The sequence below is a fragment of the Eptesicus fuscus genome, chromosome 21 (genome assembly GCF_027574615.1).
Source record: "Eptesicus fuscus isolate TK198812 chromosome 21, DD_ASM_mEF_20220401, whole genome shotgun sequence".
Lineage (NCBI taxonomy): Eukaryota > Metazoa > Chordata > Mammalia > Chiroptera > Vespertilionidae > Eptesicus > Eptesicus fuscus.
In genome coordinates, this window is record NC_072493.1 from 35,423,674 (window position 1) to 35,449,935 (window position 26,262).

At 37.4% G+C, this 26,262-nt stretch overlaps 2 protein-coding genes across 2 annotated transcripts in view; one reads left to right on the forward strand and one right to left on the reverse strand.

Annotated features, from left to right (window-relative positions):
• LOC103284361 (zinc finger protein 383) lies at positions 1-25,384 on the forward strand. The gene is made up of 5 exons (XM_054710137.1): positions 1-61; positions 16,341-16,426; positions 18,812-18,938; positions 19,244-19,339; positions 24,189-25,384. The coding sequence occupies exons 2-5, from the start codon at positions 16,418-16,420 to the stop codon at positions 25,382-25,384; spliced, it is 1,428 nt and encodes a 475-aa protein (XP_054566112.1). The 5' UTR covers positions 1-61; positions 16,341-16,417.
• The window catches only part of ZFP1 (ZFP1 zinc finger protein), an 837,904-nt gene that overhangs the window by 708,376 nt on the left and 103,266 nt on the right, over positions 1-26,262 (reverse strand). The window contains exon 7 of the mRNA XM_054710126.1: positions 25,018-25,037. Coding sequence (XP_054566101.1) covers positions 25,018-25,037 — 20 coding nt within the window. The remainder of the gene's footprint in view (positions 1-25,017; positions 25,038-26,262) is intronic.

The following is a 26,262-nucleotide window of genomic DNA, read 5'->3' on the forward strand; positions in this document are numbered from 1 at the left end:
AGCTCTTCTAAAGAGGTCCTCAGAAGAAGGAGGAATAGCTGTGGACCAAGCTAAATGCAAGGTGCTGTGGGGCTTCCTATATGCTCTCTTTCTCCTGGATTGTACCGTTTAACATAGACTCATTAAGTATCCTCTTGCTACAACTTTCCATTCAAGAAAATAATGGGAAGCCCTGGGGGTGGGCACACAGATCCCAGTATACATACACCCTCACATCCTTCTACATGATGTTCATATATTACTTTAGAAAACAGCTCAGTTACTCCTGTGTGCTAGGTTTTCCCTTTTTAAACACAAAACATGCTGTAGTTATTTTTTTTTACAGAGAGGAAGGGAGAGGGAGAGAGAGTTAGAAACATCAATGAGAGAGAAACATGATCATCTGCCTCCTGCACACCCACTCCTGGGAATGTGCCCGCAACCAAGGTTGCCCTTGACCGGAATCGAACTTGGGACCCTTGAGTCCAAAGGCCGATACTCTATCTATTGAGCCAAACCAGTTAGGGCCATGCTGTAGTTATTTTAAAAAATTTGGAAAATGGGAAGTTACAAAGAGTATAGCCAGTCAATGTTTTGATTTATTTCCTTCTAATATATTTCCTATGCATGTATAGTATACATTATTTCAAGATTGGAATCTTACAGCACTTATCATTTCATAGTTTATGTTTTCACTAAAATGATTTGTAGCTATTATTTAGTTGCTTTTTCATTCATTAAAAAAAATTCCTGAATATTACATACATACACAAAAGTGCTTAAAATATAAGCATATAGTTTAAGAAGTAACTATAAAGGGAAACTGTTTAACAAAAACTTGCATTAGCACTCCAGAAACCCCAGTTAGTCCTACCACAGAGAAAAAAATCTAATCCTTATCCTGACTTTAAGGGGGTAATTTGTTGTTGTTGTTTTATTTACCATACATTTATACATCCCTAAAATATATAATTTAGTTTTGACATTTAACTTAGAAATGAAATTGTGCTGTGTAATGTTTTGAGTCTTGATTTTCTTACACAATACTATATTTCTTTAGGATCACTCTTGTGAATTGTTTAATAAAATTACATACAGCTTGATTAATGAGTAGATGAGACAAGTTTTTGGCACCTTTGAAAGGACTGCTCTGAACATATATTTATAAGTATCTTGGGGCACACATGGATGCTTTCCTAGGGTATAAACATATCAATGGAATTGCCGGGCTTTACAATATGCGTGTATCTTTAAATTTCCTAGATATTGCCAAATTATTTTTCAAAATGCTTGTATGAGTTAAATTCCTACAGCAGTTTATAAACATAGTCATCCTGTATTCTCTCTAATACTTGGTTACTTGGTATTTTAATTTTGATGAGTCTGCAGATATAATGGTATATATACATATGTATATGTATATATATAGTTTTAAAAAAATAACATACATTCCTCAAAGTATAGAAATTAAAATATATGTCTGATGAATATTATAAAAGGAGTATATTTATTTAACTAGAGCTCAAATCAGATCAGGAGATAGAATATTACTAGCATTCCAAAATACTGATTCTTTTCCCATCTACTCATTTCCCATCTCTCCCAAAGATAATCATTATTCTGTCTTCTATAGCCATAGATTATTTTTACCTATCCTTGAATTTTATGTAAATAGAATCACACAATATCTCTTCTTTTATGCTTGACTTCTTTTCTTTCTTTTTTTTTTTTAACATATTTTATTGATTTTCTACAGAGAGGAAGGGAGAGGGATAGAGAGCTAGAAACATCGATTAGAGAGAAACATCGATCAGCTGCCTCCTGCACACCTCCCACCGGGGACATGCCTGCAACCAAGGCACATGCCCTTGACCGGAATCGAACCTGGGACCCTTCAGTCCGCAGGCAGACGCTCTATTCACTGAGCCAAACCGGTTACGGCAATGCTTGACTTCTTTTGTTCGACATTAAATTTCACTTGTAGCATGAATGCACTATGTGATATTATGTAGTATGAATATGTGAAATTCATCTATGTTCCTTCACCTAGTTGTAGGTCATTTATTATTATTGTTTAAAATTCCCTTCAGTGAACATACCACATTTTTTTATTCATTCCATTATTGATTGGCATTTGAGTTGTTTTCATATTGGGGCTATTATGATAAAGGCTGCTGTGACCATACTTGTACATGTCTTTTGTGCACATATGAATGCATTTTTATTGGGTATGTCCCTAGGAGTAAAAGTCTGTGTCATAGTTTAGGCATATAGCAGCTTTAATATAATACTAACAGTTTTCCTAAATAGTTGTATCAATTTATACTACTCATTTCATTGTATGAGAATAATCTTTATAATAGGAAGCTTTATTAGAGATAAAGAATGATAGTTAATAATGTAAAGGTTAGTCCACCAGCAAGATATTACAGTTCTAAATGTGTATGCCCTCATAAAATTACTTCAAATATATTTGACAGAACTAACTAAAAGAAGTAGCAGACAAGTCACAATCGTAGTGGGGGATTTTTACCACTTTGATATGAGGCAGTTATTTAAATTGATTATATTCTGAATCATAAAGGGAATTTCAGTATATTTCAGAGGAGTGAAATAATATTATATGTTTTCTGACCACAGTGGAATTCAGCTAGAAGTCAATAACAAAAACATAATTAGAAAATTCCAATATTTGGGATTTAAGCAATGTTTTATACATAACTGGTGAATCAGAGAAGAAGTTGCAATAGAAATTAAAAATATTTTTAAGTGTATGATAATGAAAATATAAAAATGTGTTGTGTGGCTGAAGCTGAAGAAAATATATAGCCATAAATGCATATGCTAGTAAAGAAGAATGCTAAAAAGTCAATGATCTATGTATTCATCTCAAGAAGTTAAGAAAAAAGTATACTGAAACTGAAAGAAAGCATAAAATAGAAAATAGTAAGAATAAGAGCTCAAATATAAATTTACATATATTAGAACATAAAGTGAACGTACAGTTGCCCTAGCTGGTGTGGCTCAGTTGGTTAGAACATTGTCTTATACACTTAATGGTTGTGGGTTTGATTCCTGGTCTGGGCACATACCTAGGATGCAGGTTCTGTCCCTGGCAACCAATCAAGGTTTCTCTCTCTCCATAAATAAATAAATAAATAAAAGATAGATAGAAAAAATAAGTAAATAAAGAAATAATGAATATACAATAGAGAACATTAACAAAGCCAAAGATTTATTTTGGGGATTAATAAATTGATAAAATTCTAGCAAAATTTACAAAAGAAAAGAAAGAAGGTAGGACACAAATAACAAATCTGATTTGAGAGAGAGAAAAAAAAAGACTAATTTTAAGGCTGAGTTCTTTTTTTTAAAAAATATATATTTATTGATTTTTTACAGAGAGGAAGGGAGAGAGATAGAGAGTTAGAAACATCGATGGGAGAGAAACATCGATCAGCTGCCTCCTGCACACCTCCTACTGGGGATGTGCCCGCAACCAAGGTACATGCCCTTGACTGGAATTGAACCTGGGACCTTTCAGTCCTCAGGCCGACGCTCTATCCACTGAGCCAAACCGGTTTTGACTAAGGCTGAGTTCTTAATTCTTGTTTGGTACCTGAGATTTGGTTGCACAGTAAAACATCATTAGAACCTGAACCAGTGACCATTACACTCAGTCCCTTTTTATACTTCATCAGACATGTAAACTTACTTTTTAATACAGATTTTTAGTTTTGTAACTCGTTTTCTTTATTGGACATTGTGTGTGCTTTAAGTTTTACATGGCCTGCAGTGTCATTACAACTTACCATGCTATCATGATGGATTTAATATGTTAATAAAATATTTATTTCCTAGGTGATAATGGGTTGAGTATGAAATGAGTTTTTTGGGACATTCAACTTATTTGTTATTTTATCCTGCCCCATCTCTATTGGATTTGTGTCTGCTGGTATTGACTAATGTGGAATACCTTTTCTATCTTGGGTTATTATGTGAGGCCGAGCTGTGATAGTCCTTCCTTGGTTTGATATAGTGGTCCCTTTTTTCTGAGGCTGGCTTTTTCAAAGTTCCCTGAGTTTATACTGTTCAGACTGTACAGATGAAAACAAGCACATTAATTAGGTCATATACAAATAATAGGATGAGAAAATATAAATAATAGGATAAGAAAAAATAAATATGTACTCACTGACTAATTATGGCAAGGAAAAACTATTTTTATTCACCCTCTCTTCTATATACTTCATACTTTTTTTCATGCTTCATGTTATTATGGGCTTAAAGCATTTTCTAATGTTTTAACTTACTGATGGTTGTCAGATTTCATTATAGTAAAAGGAGTAGTGGCAGGAGAAGTATAGTATGTCATTGTGTAAATTTTTATTACATGGCCAAAGACAGCCCCTTTAAGGAGAGTCTTTTTTTAAAAAAACATATTTTTATTGATTTCAGAGAGAAAGGGAGAGGGAGAGAGATAGAAACATCAGTGATGAAAGAGAATCATTGATAGGCTACCTCCTGCACGCCCCCTACGGGGGATCGAGCCCACAACCCTTGACCGGAATCAAATCCGGGACCCTTCAAACCGCAGGCCGACGTTCTATCCAGTGAGCCAAACTGGCCAGGGTAAGGAGAGTCTTAAAAGGAATCTTTTCAGCACAGCACCTGTGATACTTTTGGAAACAACCTGTTGGCAACAACAGAAGGTTCCAGATCTAACAAAAATTTTTTTTCTGATGTAAGACATGGAGTCAGCTATTATCCAAGAACTCCTTTCTTTTCATTTACTGTGTCTTCACTTCTAAGACCAAAAATGGGAGACTTATGTTATACCTGACAGTTTATGTTGGGTAAAAGTGGTACTGTTACTGGTCTATTTTAAGTGGTGCCAGAGCTCAAAACGTTTCTTTTTAAGGTTTTATGTTCACATGAACTTTTCTCTAGTTTCCTTATGGTAAGTGGTTTTTTCCAGTTTTCAAAATTTTGTTTTACTTCGGTAGATTATTGAGGATTAATTGAGGAAATAATTAAATCTGAGGCATTTCCACAATAAATATGTATTACGGAATAACAAGCAAAATTTGCTTTTTTAAAAATAATAAGACTTAAAATAAATTTCACATTCAGGTGGGCACCTTCTTCCTCAGGAAAGATACGACAGCTATCTGAAGTTATTAAATATTAGCTTCATTATAAACTAATTGAACACTCCAGTGACTATGACTTCACTTTCCTTTTGACTCTATTAACCTAAAAGTTATCAGGCACAATGGTAGGAGAGTTAGAATACAGATTGTGTGTGAAAAACAAACACATAGTGTTTTGAGCAGGCTTACTCTGAATTAAATTTGTATGATGTAGATAAAAAGTTAACTGGAAACCTGGAGCTTACTCAAGAAAAAAATCAGGATGAGCAGTTTTCTTGGACCTGATCTTTTTCTGTCTTAATTTAAAATATATATATATATATTTTATTGATTTTTTTTTTACAGAGAGGAAGTGACAGGGATAGAGAGTTAGAAGAAATCGATGAGAGAGAAACATTGATCAGCTGCCTACTGCACACCCCCTACTGGGGATGTGCCCTTGACTGGAATCGAACCTGGGAGCCTTCAGTCCGCAGGCCGACGTCTATCCACAAGCCAAACCAGTTAGACCTTCTGTCTTAATTTATTCCCCAATCAATTCTCCTGGACGAAAACCATGCAAAGATGTATTGTTCCCTTTCCCATTAGCCAAGATGTATTGGTTCCCCCTTCCCATTTTAGCCACTCAAAATGTTTATACCACCCTCACTTGCTTTGTATTGCTAGAAAATAGAGTTATTACCTACTCCAACAAAAATTTTTTTTCTGATGTAAGACATGGAGTCAGCTATTATCCAAGAACTCCTTTTTTTCATTTACTGTGTCTTCACTTCTCTTTTTTCCTTCTTGGAATTGAATAAAAGACCAAAAATGGGAGACTCATGTTATACCTGACAGTTTATGTTGGGTAAAAGTGGTACTGTTATTGGTCTATTTTAAGTGGTGCCAGAGCTCAAAAGGTTTTTTTAAGGTTTTATGTTCACATGAACTTTTCTCTCGTTTCCTTATGGTAAGTGAGAAAAACCCATTTACAGTTAATTCCCATAAAATTAGAACATTTTTGGTGATATATACTAAGAAACATTGAATTATATACATTAAATGAATGTCTTATATGGTATGTGGAGTTTCTCTCCATAAAGCTGTTAATAAATAAAGCTTACCTAAAATTAGTGTGTTAGAATCTAGATAAAATAGTATCGTCCATGACTTTATAATCGTGGCAGCTAGTTAATGGGTACCTGGAGGCTTTTTATACTGTTTAAAATTTACTTTTGTGTATGTTTGAAAATTTTTATATTAAAAAGTAAAATAAAAAACTAACCTAATGCCTAGTGGTGAAATACTAGGAGCCTTAATAGTAAAATCAGGAAGCAGACACTATCCATAGGATTATTTAACATTTTTCTATACCTATTAGAAAAAGAGTACTCCTTAGAAAACAACTAGAGAACCATTGCTTTTTTAAAAATATATTTTATTGATTTTTTACAGAGAGGAAGGGAGAGGGATAGAGTTAGAAACATTGATCAACTGCCTCCTGCACACCCCCTACTGGGGATGTGCCCACAACCAAGGTACATGCCCTTGACCGGAATCGAACCTGGAACCTTTCAGTCCGCAGCCCGACGCTCTATCCACTGAACCATACCAGTTAGGACGAGAACCATTGCTTTATTCTTTCCTATAATATCTATCAATCTTCTCTGTGTCCTAGTTGATTTTCTGTCCATGGATGTCAGTGTTGGCTAATAACCAACTTTCACTTTACGGTACTAATAAATACCATAAACTTTTTAAAAAAGTGTAAACTCTTGGTTTTTCTAGACACTTGTCATGAGAAAGCCTTGATGATTGCTTCTCTCTTTCCTTTTCCTGAAATTCTTCTCTGTCCCACTAGGTATTTTCAACTCCCTTAGGTTGGGAGCAGGGGGTGGGGGGAGGGAGGGAAAGAGGGAATAAGAGACAAGAAAAGGTTCAAGAGCCATTCTCTAGAGGTCAAGGAAGTTCTATTTGATAGGTTTGAAATAAATCCTGACCCAGGGCAGCTCTTACTGTGGGGCTCATGTCTAGTCCCAGGAGAGAATCGGGCCTGTCTTTGTGCCTTCTAAACTCTGAGAACACAGGGAGAGTTTTCCTAAGAACTACTGCATTCCACTTGGAATTGTGGTGGCACTGCAGTCCCCTCTTCTCCTTATGAGGTGTAGGAATACAGAGCACACCAGTGCTTTCCAAAAACAGGTCTTTCTCTCAAATACCTCTAGAGTAGACATTGAATTGAAACAAGGGCACAAATTAGGTTTCCAGCCAGTTCCTTTTGCACTGTACATTAGATGGCCAAAATTTTCACTGGAATGCAGAGTTTCATGGCCCCTATTGTCTTGCTCTCCTTCTCCTAAACTGAGAATCAGAGGGCATATTTTTTAATTTTAATTTTTCAATTATAGTTGACATACAATATTATATTAATTTCAGGTATACAACATACTGATTATACATTTAGATAACTTGAGAAGAGATTACCCTAGTAAGTCTAGTACCCATCTAACAATACAGTTATTAAAATATTATTGGCAGTATTTCCTATAATGGTACATTATATCCCTGTGACTTTTTGTATGACTACCCATTTGCACTTCTTAATCCTTTCATGTTTTTTCACCGAACTCCCCAATCCTGCTCCCATCTGGTGACCACCAAGTCTCTGTATCAATGAATTTGTCTGTTGATACGATCATGTGATTTTTGTCTTTCAATTTGTTTATGTGATGTATCACGTTTATTGATTTGTGAATATTGTACCAGCGTTGCATCCCTGCAATAAATCCCACTTGGTCCTGGTGTATGATCTTTTTAATATGTTGCTGATTTGGATTTGCTAATATTTTGTTGAGGATTCTAGCATCTATGTTCATCAGGGATACTGGCCTATAATTCTCTTTCTCTGTAGTGTCTTTATCTGATTTTGGAATTAGGATAATGCTGGCTTCATAAAGAGTTTGGAAGCGTTCCTTCCTCTTGTATTTTCTGAAATAGTTTGAGGAGTATGTGTGTTAGGTCTTCTTTGAATGTTTGATAAAACTCCCCTGTGAAGCCGTCTGGTCCTGGGCTTTTGTTTGCTGATATTTTCTTTTTTATTACTGCTTCTATTTCATCAGTTGTTATTGGTCTATTCAGGTTTTCTGATTCTTCTTGATTTGGTTTTGGGAGATTGTATTTTTCTAGGAATTTGTTCATTTCGTCCACATTGTCCAGCTTGTTGGCATATAGTTGTTCACAGTATTTTCTTACAATTCTTTGTATTTATGTGGTGTCAGTGGTTACTTCTCAACTTTGTTTCTGATTTAATTTATTTGGGTCCTCTTTCTTTTTTTCTTGATGAGTCTTGCTAATGGTTTATCAATTTTGTTTCCTTTCAAAGAACCATCTCTTGGTTTCATTGATTTTATTTTTATTGCTTTGTTAGTCTCTATGTTATTTATTTATGCTCTTATCTTTATTATTTCATTCCTTCTACTCATTCTAGGCTCTTCTTGTTGTTCGCTTTTAGTTCTTTAAGTTGTAGGGTTAAATAGTTTATAAGGATACATTCCCAGAAGTGGGATTGCTGGATTAAATGGCAGTTCCATTTAAATTTTTTGAGGAAACTCCATACTGTTTTCCATAGTGGCTGCACCAATCTGAATTCCCATCAGCAGTGAACTAGATTCCCCTTTTCTCCATATCATCTCCAGCACTTGTTGTTTGTTGATTTTTTGATGATAGCCATTCTGACAGGTTTGAGGTGATAACTCATTGTGGCTTTAACTTGCATTTCTCTGTGATTTTGTGCATTTTTTATGTCTCTTGGCCATTTGTATGTCCTCTTTGGAGAAGTGTCTATTCAGGTCCTCTTTGTATGAGTTTATTTGTATGAGTTTATTTCCTCATTTTTTAATGGGATTGTTTGTGTTCCATTTTTGATAAAAAACTCTCAGCAAAGTGGCAATAGAGGGAGCATATCTCAACATGATAAAGACCATATACAACAAACCTACAGCCCATATCATACTCAGTGGGCAAAAACTAAAAGCATTTTACCTAAGAACAGGAACCAAGAAAGGGATGTCTGCTTTCACCACTCTTATTCAACATAGTACTGGAAGTCCTAGCCATAGCGATCAGATAATAAGAAGAAATAAATGGCATCCAAATTGGAAAGAAGTAAGTAAAACTCTCATTATTCACAGATTGTACATAGAAAACCCATAAAGACTCCACCAGAAAACTAGATTTAGTAAATGAACTTGGCAATATAGCAGGATACAAAACCAAAATCCAAAAATCAATGGCTTTTTATACACCAATAAGGAATTCTCAGAAAGAGAAACTAAATAAACAATCCCAACAAAAAAATTAAGATACTTAGGAATAAACTTAACCAAGGAGGCAAAAGACCAGTACTCAGAAAACTACAGGATGTTGAAAAAAAAAAAGAGATAGAAGATATAAACAAATGGAATAATATACCATATTCATGGGTTGGTAGAATCAACATAATTAAAATGTCCATACTACCGAAGGCAATCTAGAGATGCAATGCAATCTCTATTAATATACCAATGGCATATTTCACAGAGCTAGAAGAAATACTCCAAAAATTAAATGGAATAAAAAAAAGACCTCTAATAGCTGCAGCAATTTTGAGAAAGAAAAAACAAAATTGGAGCAATCCCAATACCAGATTTTAAGTTATACTACAAAGCCACCATAATTAAAACAGCCTGGTACAAGAACAGGCATATAGATAAATGGAACAGAACAGATAACCAAGAAATCAATCCAAGCCATTATGCTCAATTAATATTTGACATAGGAGGCAAGAGCATACAATGGAGTTAAGAGAATTTCTTCAATAAATGATGTTGGGAAAATTGGACAGATACATGCAAGAAAAATGAAACAAGACCACCAACTTGCACCATACACAAGAATAAATTCAAAATGGATAAAAGACTTAAATGTAAGTTGTCAAACCATAAAAATCCTAGAAGAAACCATAGGCAGCAAAATCTCAGACATCTCGCATAGCAATATGTTTATAGATACATCTCCTAAAGCAAACAAAGGAGAAAATAAACAAATGGGACTACATCAAAATAAAAAAACTCTGCACAGCAAAAGAAACCATCAACAAAACGAAGAGAGCCCACTGTATGGGAGAACATATTTGGCAATGATACATCTGATAAAGGGTTAATATCCAAAATATATAAGGAACTCATATAACTTAACAAAAGGAAGACAATCCAATTAAAAAATGGGCAAAGGACCTAAATAGACACTTTTCCAAAGAGGACATACATATGGCCAAGAGACATGTGAAAAAATGCTCCAAGTCACATCTCTCAGATGTGAGAGATGCAGATCAAAATGACTATCCACAAATCAATAAATGACAATTGCTGGCGAGGATGTGGAGAAAAGGGAACCCTAGCATACTGCTGGTGGGAATACAAACTTGTGCAACCATTATGGAAAACAGTCTGGAGTTTCCTCATTAAATTAAATATGGACCTCCCATTTGACCCAGTCAGTGATCCCACTTCTAGGAATATATCCTAAGAAACCTGAAGCACCAATCAAAAAGAATGTATGCACCCCCATGTTCATTGCAGAATTATTTATAATAGCCAAGATCTGGAAACAGCCCATCGTTAGATGAGTGGGTAAAAAAGCTGTGGTACATTTGTACCATGAAATACTATGCAGCAGTCAAAAAGAAGAATCTCTTACCCTTTGAGACAACATGGTGGGATCTGGGGAGTATCATGCTAAGTGATATAACTCAGTCAGAGAAAGACAAGTATCACATAATCACACTCATATGTGGAATCTGAGTAACAAAATACACTGATGAACAGAGTGGATCCAGAGACTTGAAGCATGGAAGAGAGGGCAGAATCTCAGAAGGAAGGCGGGGGAGGGTGGGTGGGGGGGATGTAATCAATCACAGACCTTGTATGCATATATGCATAATCCATGGACACAAACAATAGGGTGCTGAAGGCCTTGGGTCGGGACAGGGTTGTGCTGGAGGATGTCAATGGGAGAGAAAAGGGGACATATGTAATACTTTCAATAATAAAGAATTATTTTAAAAAACAATATCAGAGTTTACTTCCTATTTTTTCTTCTAGGAGTTTTACAACTGTCTGTCTTACATTTAAGTCTTTAAGTCATTTTGAGTGTAGTTTTATTTTTTTGCATGTATTTGTCCAATTTCTCCAACACAATTTATGGAAGAAACTGGCTTTATCCTATTGCATATTCTTGCCTTCTTCATGATAGATTGACTATATAGGCATGGGTTTTTTTCCTGGGTCATCTATTCTGTTTCATTCATCTATGTTTTCTGTTTTTATGCCAGTACCATGCTGTTGTGATTACTATCGCCTTGTAGTATAATTTGATACCGGGTAGCATGATACCTACAACTTTGTTCTTTTTCCCCCATAATTATTTGGCTATTCCAAGGTCTTTTGATTACAGTGACCTGATAGTAGAGTTTGATATCAGTTATTATGATTCCTGCAACTTTGTTCTTCTTTCTCAAAATTGATGAGGCTATTTGGGGTCTTTTTTGGTTCCATATAAATTTTTGGAATATTGTTCTAGATCTTTGAAATATGTCATATTTTTAAAAATAGGAATTGTGTTGAGTCTATAGATTGCTTTGGTTAATATGGACATTTTAAAGATGTTAATTCTCCCAATCCATAAACATAGTATATGCTTCCACTTGTTTATATCTGCCTTTATTTCTTTTTTCAATGTCCTATAGTTTTCCGAGTATAGGTCTTTTACCTCCTTGGTTAAGTTTATTCCGAGGTACCTAAATTTTTGTTGTTGCAATGGTTACTGGGATTTTAAGTTCCTCTTTCTGATAGTTCATTCTTTTTTTTTTTTAAATATATTTTATTGATTTTTTACAGAGAGGAAGAGAGAGAGGGATAGAGAGTTAGAAACATCGATGAGAGAGAAACATCGATCAGCTGCCTCCTGCACACCCCCTACTGGGGATGTGCCCGCAACCAAGGTACATGCCCTTGACCGGAATCGAACCTGGGACCCTTGAGTCCGCAGGCCGACGCTCTATCCACTGAGCCAAACCGGTTTCGGCTGATAGTTCATTCTTAGTGTATAAAAATGCCATTGATTTCTAGATTTTAATTTTATGTCCTGCTATTTGCTGAATTCATTTATTAGATCTAGTAGTTTTATGTTGGGCTCTTTAGGGTTTTCTATGTACAATATTGTGTCATCTGCAAATAATAACAGTTTTACTTTCTTCTTTCAATTTGGATGCCTTTTATTTCTTCTGTTTGATAATTGTGGCTAGGACTTCCAGTACTATTCTATATAATAAAAGCCTAGTATGCAAATTGTTCCCTTGACTGGGAGTTCAACCGCTTGCTGTGACATGCGCTGACCACCAGGGGGCAATGGGGAACATGGCGGGCGTTGGCAACGCAGCACTGGCAGCAGGCAGCAGTGGAGGCGCTGCCGGCCTCAATGGACTCTGACGAGGGCAGGATCATGGCAGGATGGTGGAGCAGGTGAGCAGGCGGTGCCTGGCCAAGGCGGTTGCGAGCGGGGCTCAATCACCCCACAGACGGTGACCAGTGGCGGTGGGAGGGGGGACGGGGCCACCACCTGGCTCCCAGGTGCTGAGGGAGCCGGGTAGGGCCCAATGACTCAGGTGGAGGGGGGCACATGGGGGCCCCCAGAGGTCAGCTGGGACCTACCCTTCCACGCCAAACGCTCGCGCTTCGATCGCCGGCCAGGCCTAGGGACTGCACCCATGCATGAATTTCTTGCACCGTGCCTCTAGTGTTGAATAAGAGTGGTGAAAGTGAACACCTTTGTCTTGTTCCTGATCTTCAGGAAAATGCTTTTAGTTTTTGCCCACTGAGTATGATGTTTGTCATATATGGCCTTTATTATGCTGAGGTATGATCTCTCTATTCCTACTTTACTGAGAGTTTTTATCATAATGGAAGAGTGAGGTCCAAGTCTCCCAAGAGGCCTGTATCTGCACTGACTCCACCACCACATGTTGTGGGCTCTTCTTCCTGTCTCTGTTGCCCAGGGTTGAAACCCCACACTCCCGGGGAAATGGAGTTTTGTAGCCACAATATCCCTCAGGCTTCTCAGCCACTGCACCTGGTTTTGGGAGCTAGCCCTTTCTGTGTTCCTTTCTGCCCTTTTACCATCTTTATACGGCTTCTGCTGTGATTCCTTGGTTATAGTATTCAATTCAGCTAGCCTTCAGGTGCTTATTTAGGTTGATTGCTCTATAATTTAGCCATAAATTACGTTTGGGGGCTGAGAGCAGGTGAGTGTAGCTTCCACCTACACTGCTGCCATATTGGGATCTCTTGTTATTTGATCTTCAGTAAACCTTCTCTGCAACAATTTCCATTGCTGGTAGCAGGAGCTCTGGCAGGGTTCAGGAAAAAAACCCATTTAAAGTAGTAGAAGACACCTAGGAATAATCTGAATAAGAATTATGCATGATATATATGAAATATTCCTGAAGGACACAAACATTAACTTGAGTAAATAGAAAGGCATTCTGTGTTCTAAGAAATCAAGACTCAGCACCATAAAGATTTCAGAACTCCTAATATTACTCTATTCATTTTATGCACTCTCGGGGAAAATATGAGTATAATTAATAATTAATCCATGTTTATGTGGAAACTTTGAGTTATTAATTTTTTTGAATATAGACAGTCAGGCTTCAGAGCCAGAACCTTTTTTTTATATATATATAAAGACTTCTTTTTTTTTTTTAAAGCGGTTTAGATTGACAGACTCGAGAGGAATGTTTAGAGTTTCCACCCACACCTCCTGCCCCACACATTTGGTACATTTGCTACAACTGATGAACCTACACTTGGCACATCAATACCCAAATTCCATAGTTCACATTAGGGCTCAATCTTGATATTGTACAGTCTGTTGTGTTGGACAAAAGTATAATGACATGTATCTATCATTTAGTATCATACAGAATAGTTTAACTGCCCTAAAAATTCACCTATTCTTATTTTCCTTTCTTCCTCCTAACCCCTAGCAATCACTGATCATTTTATTTTCTCCATATTTTTGCCTTTCCAGAATGTCATATAGTTGGAATTATATAGTATGTCATTTTGTTGTTGTTGTTGTTAATCCTCACCCGAGGATATTTTTCCATTGATTTTTAGAGAGAGTGGAAGGGAGAGGGAGAGACAGAGAGATAGAAACATGAATGTGAGAGAGACACATCGATTGGTTGCCTCCCGCACACACCCCTGACCAGGGCCAGGGATAGAGCCTACAACCTAGGAACGTGCCCTTGACCGGCATCAAACTCGGGCCGATGCTCTATCTACTGAGCAAAACCGGCTAGGGCTGTAGTTTTTTTTATGTTGGCTCCTTTCACTTAATAATATGCCTTTTCATTGCTCCATAGTGCATTTCTTCTTTAACACTGAATAATATTTTATTGCCTAGGTGTACCATGGCTTATTTAATCATTCACTGAGGCATATCTGGGTTATTCCCAAGTTTTGGCAATTATGAATAAAACTGCTGTCAACATCAGTGCACGAGTGTTTGTGTGACATAATTACTGAGCTCTTTTGGGAAAATACCAAGGAGCATGATTACTGGATCATATGGTAGGAATATGTTTAGTTTTGTAAGAAGCTGCCAAACTGTCTTCCAAGGTCACTGTACCATTTTACATTCTCACCAGCAATGAATGAGAGTTCCTCTTGCTCCTTTCCAGCGTATGGTATTGTCAGTGTTCTGGATTTGGGCTATTCTAATAGGTATGTGTTGGAGGGATCTTTTATTAAGACATTAAAACATTTTTCAATTATAATAGAGAACATGATACTGGCAAAAGAATAAACAGATTGCTGAACCAAAATAGAACTACTAAGAAATCAAAAAGTGTATCATGTATGATACATTATCTGTTCTAATGCTCACTTTTTTTTTCTCATTTCAACATATCTGAAGTGAGGCAATATCTTATATAGTTTATTTCTTAATTGGCATGTAAAATAATGGTGTATTTTAAGTGTCATGAAATATTCACATGAGACTTTGTACACCTGGGTAGCCCCCTTTGGGGAGAAAATTAAGTAGGATTTATAACATATATTACACGAGAACAAAATTATAATTGATAATCTTATATATTATAATCTTTTACCAAATAATATCATACCAAAATAAAATAATTGATTAAAGATTTACATGTAATGAATGAAAGCATTAAAGTTATAGAAAAATGAAATTTATATAAGTATGTTATAGGTAAGAAAGATCTTACTCAAAAGGTAGAAGAGAAAAATACCACATGATCTCACTCATTTATGGATAGTAAAGAACATTATAAACTGATGAACAAAAAGATAGATACAGAGACAGTAAAGCATCAAACAGACTTTCAAATTACAGGGGAAAGTTAGGGAGAGGTGGGGGAGATAAGAGATCAACCGAAGGACTTGTATGCATGCATATAAGCATAAACAATGGACGCAAAACTCTGCGGGGTGAGGGCATGTATGGGTGTGGGGTGGGGGGGTAATGGTAAGATATGTACACATATAATACCTCAATTAAAAAAAAAAGGTAGAAGAGTTGACATTATGACTGTTTTGTGTGACAAAAATACATAGCAAAGATAAAATATTTTTTTTTTTTACAAAACAAAGCTAGTGTAGGAATGAGGAATACTTCTATGTAGACGTGGGCATGGGTGTGTGGTGGGGAAAGTTGACTGACTTTCTTGGGCTTGGGAAATGAGAAGACTTGATTAGGAGTCTTTAGTTTTGATCAGAGGGTACTGTGTCACTGGCCAGAGGGCACCATTTGGGTGAATCTGGCTTGGGACCTGAGGACTTCAGAAGAGGGATTCGCTCAGGGCAGGTCATGGAAGCTCTCTCTTGGTTCCAGAGCAGTATCACTACTAGAATCACACTGTTGCGACAGGAACCTGAGGTGCTTGGGTGAAGGAGAGGGAATCTGAGTCTGTATTTTTTTAAATCTACTAGCTAGGATCTGTCTTGCTACAGCTAAAACCTGGGGTTTATGGGGTTGAGGAAGGGGTAAGATTTATCCCACTAGCTAGACTTATAAGACCAAGGGAAATGGAGATAGTTTTACTTGGTTAGCCTGAGAGCTGTAAGGCCCATCTTTTTATAGAGCATTTCTTTGCTTCCTCAGGCCTGCCTTCTTAGAACACTATCCTTTTTCAAGAGAATGGCCTTGAAGAGGACTGTTAATCTGCATTACTGAAAGCCATGGCCCAGGTGAGTTTATGTTCTTACCTTCTTGACATTGTTCTTTTTAAGAAATATTTAAAACAAAATTTTAAGGGCATGTGAGCATTTGCTTACCTTTCTGGCTTTCTGTCTATGAGGGTCCTCATTCAGAATCCTAGAATCCTACAAAGTGACCAGCAGTTTTGTATTCAGTATTGTAGATAAGCTCATGAATTTAAACATTTTTTTTTATTTGATCAGTCCATTACATTGATCCCAATTGTACCAATTTTGGCCAATACAAGGCTCTTCGGGTTGACTCCTGAGACCTTCTAACCTGATTCTAATAGATTTTTTTTAATTGTTATCACTATTACATGTCTTCCATATTGTCTCTTGCCCACCTCCACCACCCCCTTCCCCTCCTCTAGCCTTCATCACACTGTTATCTGTGTCCATGGGCTATGTATATATATTCTTTGGCTAATCTCTTCACCTTCTTTCATGCACTGCCCCCACTGACCTCCCTCTGACATCTGTCAGTCTGTTTCATGTATCCATGCCTCTAGTTCTATTTTGTTTGTCAGTTTATTTTGTTCATTGGATTCCACATATAAGTGAGATCATATGGTATTTGTCTTTCTCTGTTTGGCCTCTTTTGCTTAGCATATAATCTCCAGGACAATCCATGCAATCACCAAGGGTAAGAGTTCCTTCATTTTTACAGCCAGCTAGTATCCCATTGTGTAAATGTACCACAGTTTATTTTTTTCCCGTTAATCTACCGATGGGCACTTGGGCTGTTTCCAGATCTTGGTTATTGTAAATAATTCTGCAATGAACATAGGGGTGTATATATTCTTTCTGATTGGTGTTTTGGAATTCTAGGATATATTCCCAGAAGTAGGATTGCTGGGTCAAAAGGCAGTCCTATTTTTAAATTTTTGAGGAAACTTTATACTGTTTTTCTCAGTGACTGCACCAGTCTGTATCTCCACCAACAGTGCACTAGGATTCCCTTTTCTCCACATCCTCACTAGCACTTACTGTTTGTTGATTTATTGATGGTAGACATTCTGGCAGGTGTGAAATAATATCCTACTGTGATTTTAATTTGCATCTCTCTAGTGCAGTGATGGGCAACCTTTTGAGCTTGGTGTGTCAAACTTCACCAAAAAACTGAGCATAACTCGGGTAGTGTGTCACTTTGAGGAAAAAACATTATTTCTCAAATGTTTCATCCTCAGGAACAGCAAATGTTTCATCCTCGGCATGCGGCCGCCTCAGAATTGAACCTGGGACCTTTCAGTGCTGACACGCGTGTCATAGGTTCGCCATCACTGCTCTAGTGATTAGTGATTAGTGTTCTGTCTGGGGCCATCTAGAATGAGCTACAAATCAATATTTAGGTGGCTGCTACTTGTGCTGGGTTTGGAAGTGCCCATGTGAGGCCATGCTATGAACTAAGGCCAGCTGCTGCTAAGTGCTGTGCCTGGACCACTTAGCAAGAGGTACAGAGAACACTGAGGTCAGATGCTGCTCATTTGAGAGATTTTAGGAAAGTCTAAAGCATGAGCAAAGACAGGCCATTCCTATGTAAAAGCCACTGGAAACAACTTGCGTGTGCCCGCAAGTTGGGTGGGGCATGGTCAAGGGGCGTCACTAGGGCAAGGTGAACAAATGTGAGCGAGGTTGATGGAGACTCAGATATGGCACCCACCTGCCTGCTTTTCGGGGGGAGGGCTCAACAATAGAGTCTGCCAGCACTTTTGTCTGGCAGAAAGCTGCCACCCCCCACCTATTGCACCTGATGCCAGACAATTTAGTTCCTCCCTATTTGTCCTTGGTGCCTCTTTCAAGCTGCTGCCCCAGCTCTGGAGCTCAGAGGGAGGGAGTTCCAGTAAGTCTGTGCATGGGCCCTTTAAGAGTAACTGCCTGGGACTCCAATAGCCATCCTTCTCATGCAGCCTCAAACCTGGCTGTTTTTTATAGCCAGAGTTATGGGGAGTTCTCTTCCTGACACTGGAACCCTGGGCTGGGGGGGGGAGGGGGGGGCTTATGTGAGTCTGGGATCCCTTACTTTTTAGGAGGAAACTCTGCAGCTGAGATATCTCTCCTGATTTGTATTCACCACATGTGGTTGTGGGACCAGCCCATTACTGATCTCTGCCTCTCCTACAAGTTTCAATATGGCTTTTTCTTTAAGTCCCTAGTTGTAGGATTTCCATTCTACTAGATTTCAGACAGTTCTGAATGATGGTTGTCCTGTAGTTTTGTTGTAATTTTGATGTCGTCTGTTTGTTTTTTTTAATGTTAAATACACATGTTACTCTTACTTCTGTTTCTGAGATCCAAAGATTCTGGTTCTCAGTGACACTAGTAGTCTGAAGTGTTTCTCTTATTACACAAGTATACATGTGTTTATTGTTTCAGGAATCAATGATATTCAGGGATGTGGCTATAGATTTCTCTCAGGAGGAGTGGGAATGCCTGGACCCCGCTCAGAGGGACTTGTACAGAGATGTAATGCTGGAGAACTACAGCAATCTGCTATCAGTGGGTAATGTCATTTATACCAGTAATTTAGAGTTCTCTTCTGGAATGTCTGTTTTATTCCACAGTGAATTTCTTAGCTGCTTTTTGAGTTACTAGCTGAATTCTTGCTCTTTATTCCCAAATAAATGGTTGGAACTGAAATGAAAAGGAAGAACAGGAAACTGGAAGTTCCACTTGGCTATGGCTGAATCTTTTTTCTTTGGCTTTTCCTGTAGTGGCATCTCTTTTTTTATCATCAAGGGACTGGATCTTACATGGATCTGATTTACCCATAGCATAACCATGATTCATATCTTTTCTTATGAGCAGGATCTTACATACCTAAGCCTCATGTTATCTCTTTATTGGAACAAGGGAAAGAGCCCTGGATGGTTGGCAGAGAACTGACAAGAGGTCTGTGTTCAGGTAAGTAAGAAATGATTGAACAAAGCAGGGCATTATAGGTAATAACTCAGTTGATCAGTAAAGAAACAGTGTCTTCAAGATATTATCTTAGAAGCTCCCAACAAAACATGAGGCCTGTGAGAAAAACTAAGTTTTTTTTTTTTTACCATGAGTTTACGAATAGCCTGTTTCATTTCTTCCCTCACTTACTAATCTTTTAATTACTCTTCTTTAACACACCACTTAATTTCAAGTAGAAGGTTTCCTTCACTTCCCCTCCAAAGAAAACTTTTACCCATATTTAAGATTCAGTTCATTCTCTTAGATTCATCTAAATGTCTTCTGTTACCACCCCCAAAATAAAATGTGTGTGTGTGCACGCACATGCATGTGTATATCTGCACTGCTCTTCCCCTCCAAGTAATAGTCTTCAGTATAGCTTCCAGAATTTGGGCTTCTGCCATTGTGTGAGCAAGAGGCAATTGTGTGAAAGGAGATCAGCAAAGTAGCAGGATATATGGGGTATTGGTGTGCTAGGAACATGTGGGAGGTAAGGTATACCTGCAGGTGATTTGGATTTTTTGGACTTAGGTATGGACTTTGAATTCTGTTCTGAATGAGGTAGGTATAAAGCCATTTTATTCTGAATGAGGTGATTTGAGCAGAGGAGTGACATCAAGTTTTTAAAGGAATACTGTGACTCAGAGATTGCTAATTTTGGATTTCTTTGTATAGAATTTGGGGAGTCAATTAACTTAGATGAGGAGAAAAATGCATCTTGCCCTAGCCAGTGTTCAGTTGGTTGGAGAGTCATCTCATACACCAGAAGGTCATGGGATTGAATCCCAGTCAGGGCACATACCTAGATTGCAGGGTCGGCCATCTATAAATGTCTCTCACATCAATGTTTTTCTCTCTCTCCATCTCTAAAAACATAAAAAAATATTGATATTTAATAAACTCTAAGTGAAACTTAGTATTTCTTCCAATTATGGTATATGCAACAAACCATAATAGTATTAGTTCCATGATTTTGACATGAATGGATATTGTTATGCCCAGATTTCGTGATCCCCAAAGACCACCAGGGAGCCGAGTCCGATGCAAAAGCAAAGAGCCTTTATTCGAGCTAGCCCGAGCTCAGTCCCACACACACCCACCGGCGCAGTGGCGAGGTAGAGAGAGAGAGAGCGCGAGCTTCAATAGGACAAAGGTTTTATGGGGGTCTGGGGCAGGGGGAGGGTTGGACCCCTGAGTTGGCTGACCCCGATTGGTCAGTTCCGGGTCAGGGTTTTATTCCAGGGTTTTACAGCAGGGACTTACACCAGGGCTTTACAGCAGGTTCTTATGGCGCAGAGGGCAGGGAATGATTAACACATTCCTGGGTCTGAGCTATGCCCTGCTACCTCCTGACGGGTGAAGGAGCATGCTACGGTATAGCCTAATTTGGGGCCTAGCTGCTTTCTTGTGGTCTTTCCCGGGAGGGAGGTTATTCTGGGGACAGGATGAAGGGCCTAGCACAAAATGGAGTCTCTGCCCTTTCAGAAATCAACGTATTGAATTATTATTTGTGCTCATCACTATTTCATAACTACTGTAGTACTAGGTTCACTGCTAGATCTTACTATTCAATGTGTTAATAAAGAAGAAAACTCCAGGAAGAGGAAGAAACCCTGTGAAAGCCCTTCTAGGAGGGGAAAGCTTGGTGTTTGAAGAACTGAAAGAAAGCCAGTATCGCTGGGCCCCATAAGCAAGAGAGAGTGAAATGTGAGTCAAGGTTGGAGAGACAGGAAGGAACCACATTATTCAGCCTCTGCTGGCTATGAGAAGCCACGTCCTGCGTGGCTTAGGGTTTGGGATCTGGAGGACCATGGGCAAATGACGAGACAAGACAAGAAATAATAATTTGGAAATTGGGGGCCAGGCAGAGAGTCCAACACAAGTGGAAGGTCTTCACTGGTGCCCAGGCCTTGCCAACCTTTTATTCAGTTTTGGATACACATATTGCCTTTAGCCAGGCAGGCAATTCCGGTAACAAACAGACTATCTTAAAGGTCATTAAAGATTTACTTTGAGACTATTTGGTCAGGAAATTGCTTGAGCCACCATTGTCTCAACTAAACAATTGGTGCATAGCTCTGGCAAATCAAGGTTTATGAGCCTTCTGTGTTCCTTGTTTACACTTTTCTGATAGTGAAGACAATGGGTAGCTTCCAACACCTTATGAGAAGTATGGATTTTTGTAGTGGAAAGCCAAGCCAAGTGCATTTTTGGTTCTTGAATAGATTACTGAGTGTGAAACTTGCTGGGGAAACTGGATTAGGAGGCTATTTTAGTGGTCTGAGTAAGAGATAATTCTGGTGTGGAAGAGGGCATTAGTACTGAAAATAGAAGAGGATAGTTTTAAGTTACTTTGGAGCTTAAAATTGTTGAAAGGTTATATAAAGGTAGGAGTAAAAAAGATTATACTAGAGATTTTCAAATAGGCTCCATTTTGATGTCTTCAAATCATTTCATTAGCTTAAAAATTCTACTTTTTGTTAAGAAATTCTTTCATAATAATACCTGTCAAATACTGAACACTTTATTGAGAGATAATTATAGACACTTCATCACCCTTCCAGTAATTATTTCTTTATCTTTACAGATAAAGAAGTGGGGATTTAGAAAGGTTAAATAATTGCCTAGGAGTAAGTGTCAGAGTTGGTACTCAGCTTATCAGTCTACTTCTTGTTCCTATCATCTTTCCATGGCAGTGTTTTGCACTTTGTCATTTTCTTTCTGTCTGCCTTAAACTTTAGCTGCCACTCCTCTCAGTCACTACAGGTGGTACATGAGCACTCTCTTCTAAAATAAGCATCACAAAATTCTAAGGCAAACAATAGTTTCACTTAATTCCTAGCACATAACAGATTCTGAGTCTTCCCTATCTGCCACTCACATCAGAGTAGTTCAGTCCTTAGACTTATCTCAGGCTATTCCCTCATGTGGCTTACCCTCTGTAATCTCTTTCATATTTCATCCAATATATCCTTTATTATGGAGTCTATTGTTTCTGCCCCAACTGAGTGTGCAGCAATTTAATTCTAACACTAACTACCCAGAGTTGACATAAACCCCACAGATTAACAGCAAAACCCTACACAATACTGCCTTTACTTCAGATGCCAGTTATAAGTCTCAGGGGGTGCTAGGGGGTCCTCAGTACTTTCTGACCAACTGGCTATAAAGTTGGGGCTTTCTATGACCCTTACAGTTTTAATGATTTGCTAGAATGACACAGCACTCGGAAAGCTCTATACTTATAGTTGCAGTTTTACTATAAAGGATACATATTAGGCCAAGGCGTGGTAGGCTTCCAGATGCAGAGGTTCCACATCCTCTCTCACTGTTGAGTCAAAATGTATCACCCTTTTAGCATTTCAGTGTGTTTAGGTATCAAGCTCCAATGAGCTTTAGTGTCCAGAATTTTTACTGTGATTTATTTATATTCACATGATTAATTGAGTCATTGGCCACTCAATTTCTGGTTCCTCTTATCTCTCCAGAGGTTGAGAAGATGAAAGTTCTAAACTTCTAATCACATGTTTGGTCTTCCTGGTGACCAATGTCTGTCCCAAAGCTATCTTTGGACCTACTATGTTTGACTTCATTAGCATAACAAAAATACTTCTATCATATAAGAAATTCCAAGAGTTGTTGAAGCTCTGTGGTAGGAACCAGGTGCAAAGACCAAATTTATTTTTTTATTATATTAAGAACCAAGAATCTTCCACTATATGGATTTATTCATTTCAAGAGACTTTAATGGAGGTCAGAAAATTATCCAGTTTTTATAATATATATATATGTATATAACTGGATAATTTTCTGACCTCCATTAAAGTCTCTTGAAATGAATATATATGCTTATACAGATGTATATAGAACTAGTAATTTTTTTTATATGCTCAAGCATTGTATATTTACCAATCTTTACAGATGATTCTGATTCATATGATTATTTGAGAAGGATTGTAGTTTTCTATATCCATAGTCACTTCTTCCCGCTTTCTGCATTATACATTGATGCACCACTTAATAACAGGGATATGTTCTGAAAAAGGTATTGTTAGGTGATTTCCTCACTCTGTGACATCATAGAGTGTACTTACACAAACCTAGATGACATAGCTTACTACTGTCATTGTGTGTGCTATACTTTTATACAACTGGAAGTGCAGTAGGTTTGTTTACACCAGCTTCACCACAAACGTGAGTAGTATATTGCAGCACAACCTTAAAACATCTAGGATGTAACTAGGCAATAGGAATTTTTCAGTTCCATTATGTATTTACTAGAGGCCTGGTGCATGAAATTTTTGCACTTGGGGCGGGAGGGGCTCCCTCAGCCTGGACTGCACCCTCTCTCAGTCTGGGAGCCCTCAGAGGATGTCCGACTGATGGCTTAGGCCCCTGGGGAGCAAGCCTAAGTCAGCATTTGGACATCCTTAGCGTTGCCCTGTGGGAGCACACTGACCACTAGGGGGCAGCTCCTACATTGAGTGTCTGCCCTGGTGGTCAGTGCGTGTCATAGCAACTGGTTGTTTTGCCATTTGATCCATTTGCATATTACCCTTTTATTATATAGGATGGGACCACAACTCAGATGTGGTCCAAATTTGACTAAAATGTCATAGGGTACATGGATGGCTATATCTCAGTACTTTCTATATATTTCTAGTCCATTTTTCAGATTAAACAAATATACTTGAGAACTGTATGTCATTTACTACCAGATATCTTCAGTTAAATTTTTCCATTTCTATTATAAAAATTTAACTTTTCACAAATGGGACAGAAATAATATTTGCAATTTTATTTCTTTCAGATCTGGAGTCAATGTGTGAAACCAAGTTATTATCTCTAAAGAAGGAAGTTTATGAAATAGAATCATGCCAGAGGGAGATGATGGGACTTACAAAGTATGGCCTTGAGTATTCTCATTATAGAGATGTTTTGGAATATGGCAGCCACCTTGAAAGACAACTGGGATATCAGAATGGTCATTTCAGCCAAGAAATATTTACTAATGGATATATACCCACATATATTCAACAGACATTCTTTACTCTGCATCAAATAATTAATAATGAAGAGAAACCTTATGAATGCAAGAAATGTGGGAAAGTCTTTAATCAGAATGCACAATTTATTCAACATCAAAGAATTCATAATGGTGAAAAATCTTATGAATGTAAGGAGTGTGGGAAATTCTTTAGCTGTGGCTCACATGTTACTCGACATCTGAAAATTCATACTGGTGAAAAACCCTTTGAATGTAATGAATGTGGAAAGGCCTTCAGTTGTAGCTCATACCTTTCTCAACATCAGAGAATTCATACTGGTAAGAAACCCTATGAATGTAAGGAATGTGGCAAAGCCTTTAGTTATTGCTCAAATCTTATTGACCATCAGAGAATTCACACTGGTGAAAAACCCTATGAATGTAAAGTATGTAGGAAAGCCTTTACTAAGAGCTCACAACTTTTTCAACATGCAAGAATTCATACAGGTGAGAAACCCTATGAATGTAAGGAATGTGGCAAAGCTTTTACTCAGAGCTCAAAGCTTGTTCAGCATCAGAGAATTCATACTGGTGAAAAACCCTATGAGTGTAAGGAATGTGGCAAAGCCTTCAGTAGTGGCTCAGCACTTACTAATCATCAGAGAATTCACACTGGGGAAAAACCCTATGATTGTAAGGAATGTGGCAAGGCTTTTACTCAGAGCTCACAACTTCGACAACATCAGAGAATTCATGCTGGTGAGAAACCTTTTGAATGTCTTGAATGTGGGAAAGCCTTTACTCAAAACTCACAACTTTTTCAACATCAGAGAATTCATACAGATGAAAAACCATATGAATGTAATGAATGTGGAAAGGCTTTTAATAAATGCTCAAACCTTACTCGACATCTGAGAATTCATACTGGTGAAAAGCCCTATAACTGTAGGGAATGTGGGAAGGCATTTAGTAGTGGGTCAGATCTCATTCGTCATCAGGGAATTCATACTGATGAATAATAAAAGTTAAAGCTCTTCCTAATATTTTAAACAAAAAAAATAATGTTAGAGAGTTACCATCTTTCACTGTTTGTTTTCATTCATGTAAATGCTAATTTTCATAATTACCATATATATATATATATATATATGAAAATTACCATATATATATGAAAGCCTATATTGGCATTTACCCATTCTTCCCCAATATTGTACTAATGGCAGATGTTCAGTAATTCTTTTCTTTCCCATTATTTTGTCCTACCTTCTTGGTATTAATATTATATTATTCTTTATATTTACTTGTGTTTCAGGGCTATTTTTTCTGCTTAAATTATGGTATCTTGTATTTTTAATTCCTGTAGAAATTTAACTTGGTTTTTAAAATCAGTGTTAATATTTTTTTCACAAATTTATATTTTCTTATAAAACAGAAAACCAAAAAGCAAATATTAATTTTAATCAGAGTAACTATAGATGGCTACTCTCAAGTTGGTAGAGTACATCCTACCATACTTTGTCTTTAAAGAAAGTGTAGTCATGGTATGCATATTGTATCTTCACCTGCTCTTAACATGCCAAAAAATATGATGCCATTTCAGCAAAAGTAGATTTTTATTTTTAATGACTTATACTCAATGACCTTTTTAAATGGCTTTATTATTCATGTTATGGTTGCATCTAAATGTTCACATGCCCTGAGTAGCATGACCCAAAGTTTATCTTTGGATTTGTGTTTTTCTTTTAAAACATGTATTTTAATTGCTGAAATTATCCACATCTTTTCCTTATAAACTTTTATGTTCCTTTTCATTAACCCTTATCCCAATCTCAAACTAGGATGTTTTTAACCACTGTTATAAAAATGCTGTCAATCCTTCCATATATTTTTTTTTTTA

Bases quoted from the DNA above. Each gene is read 5' to 3' on its own strand.
- LOC103284361 (XM_054710137.1), top strand. The intron at 18,939-19,243 runs GTAATGTCATTT...TCTTATGAGCAG, and splicing joins CAGCAATCTGCTATCAGTGG to GATCTTACATACCTAAGCCT. The intron at 19,340-24,188 runs GTAAGTAAGAAA...TATTTCTTTCAG, and splicing joins GACAAGAGGTCTGTGTTCAG to ATCTGGAGTCAATGTGTGAA.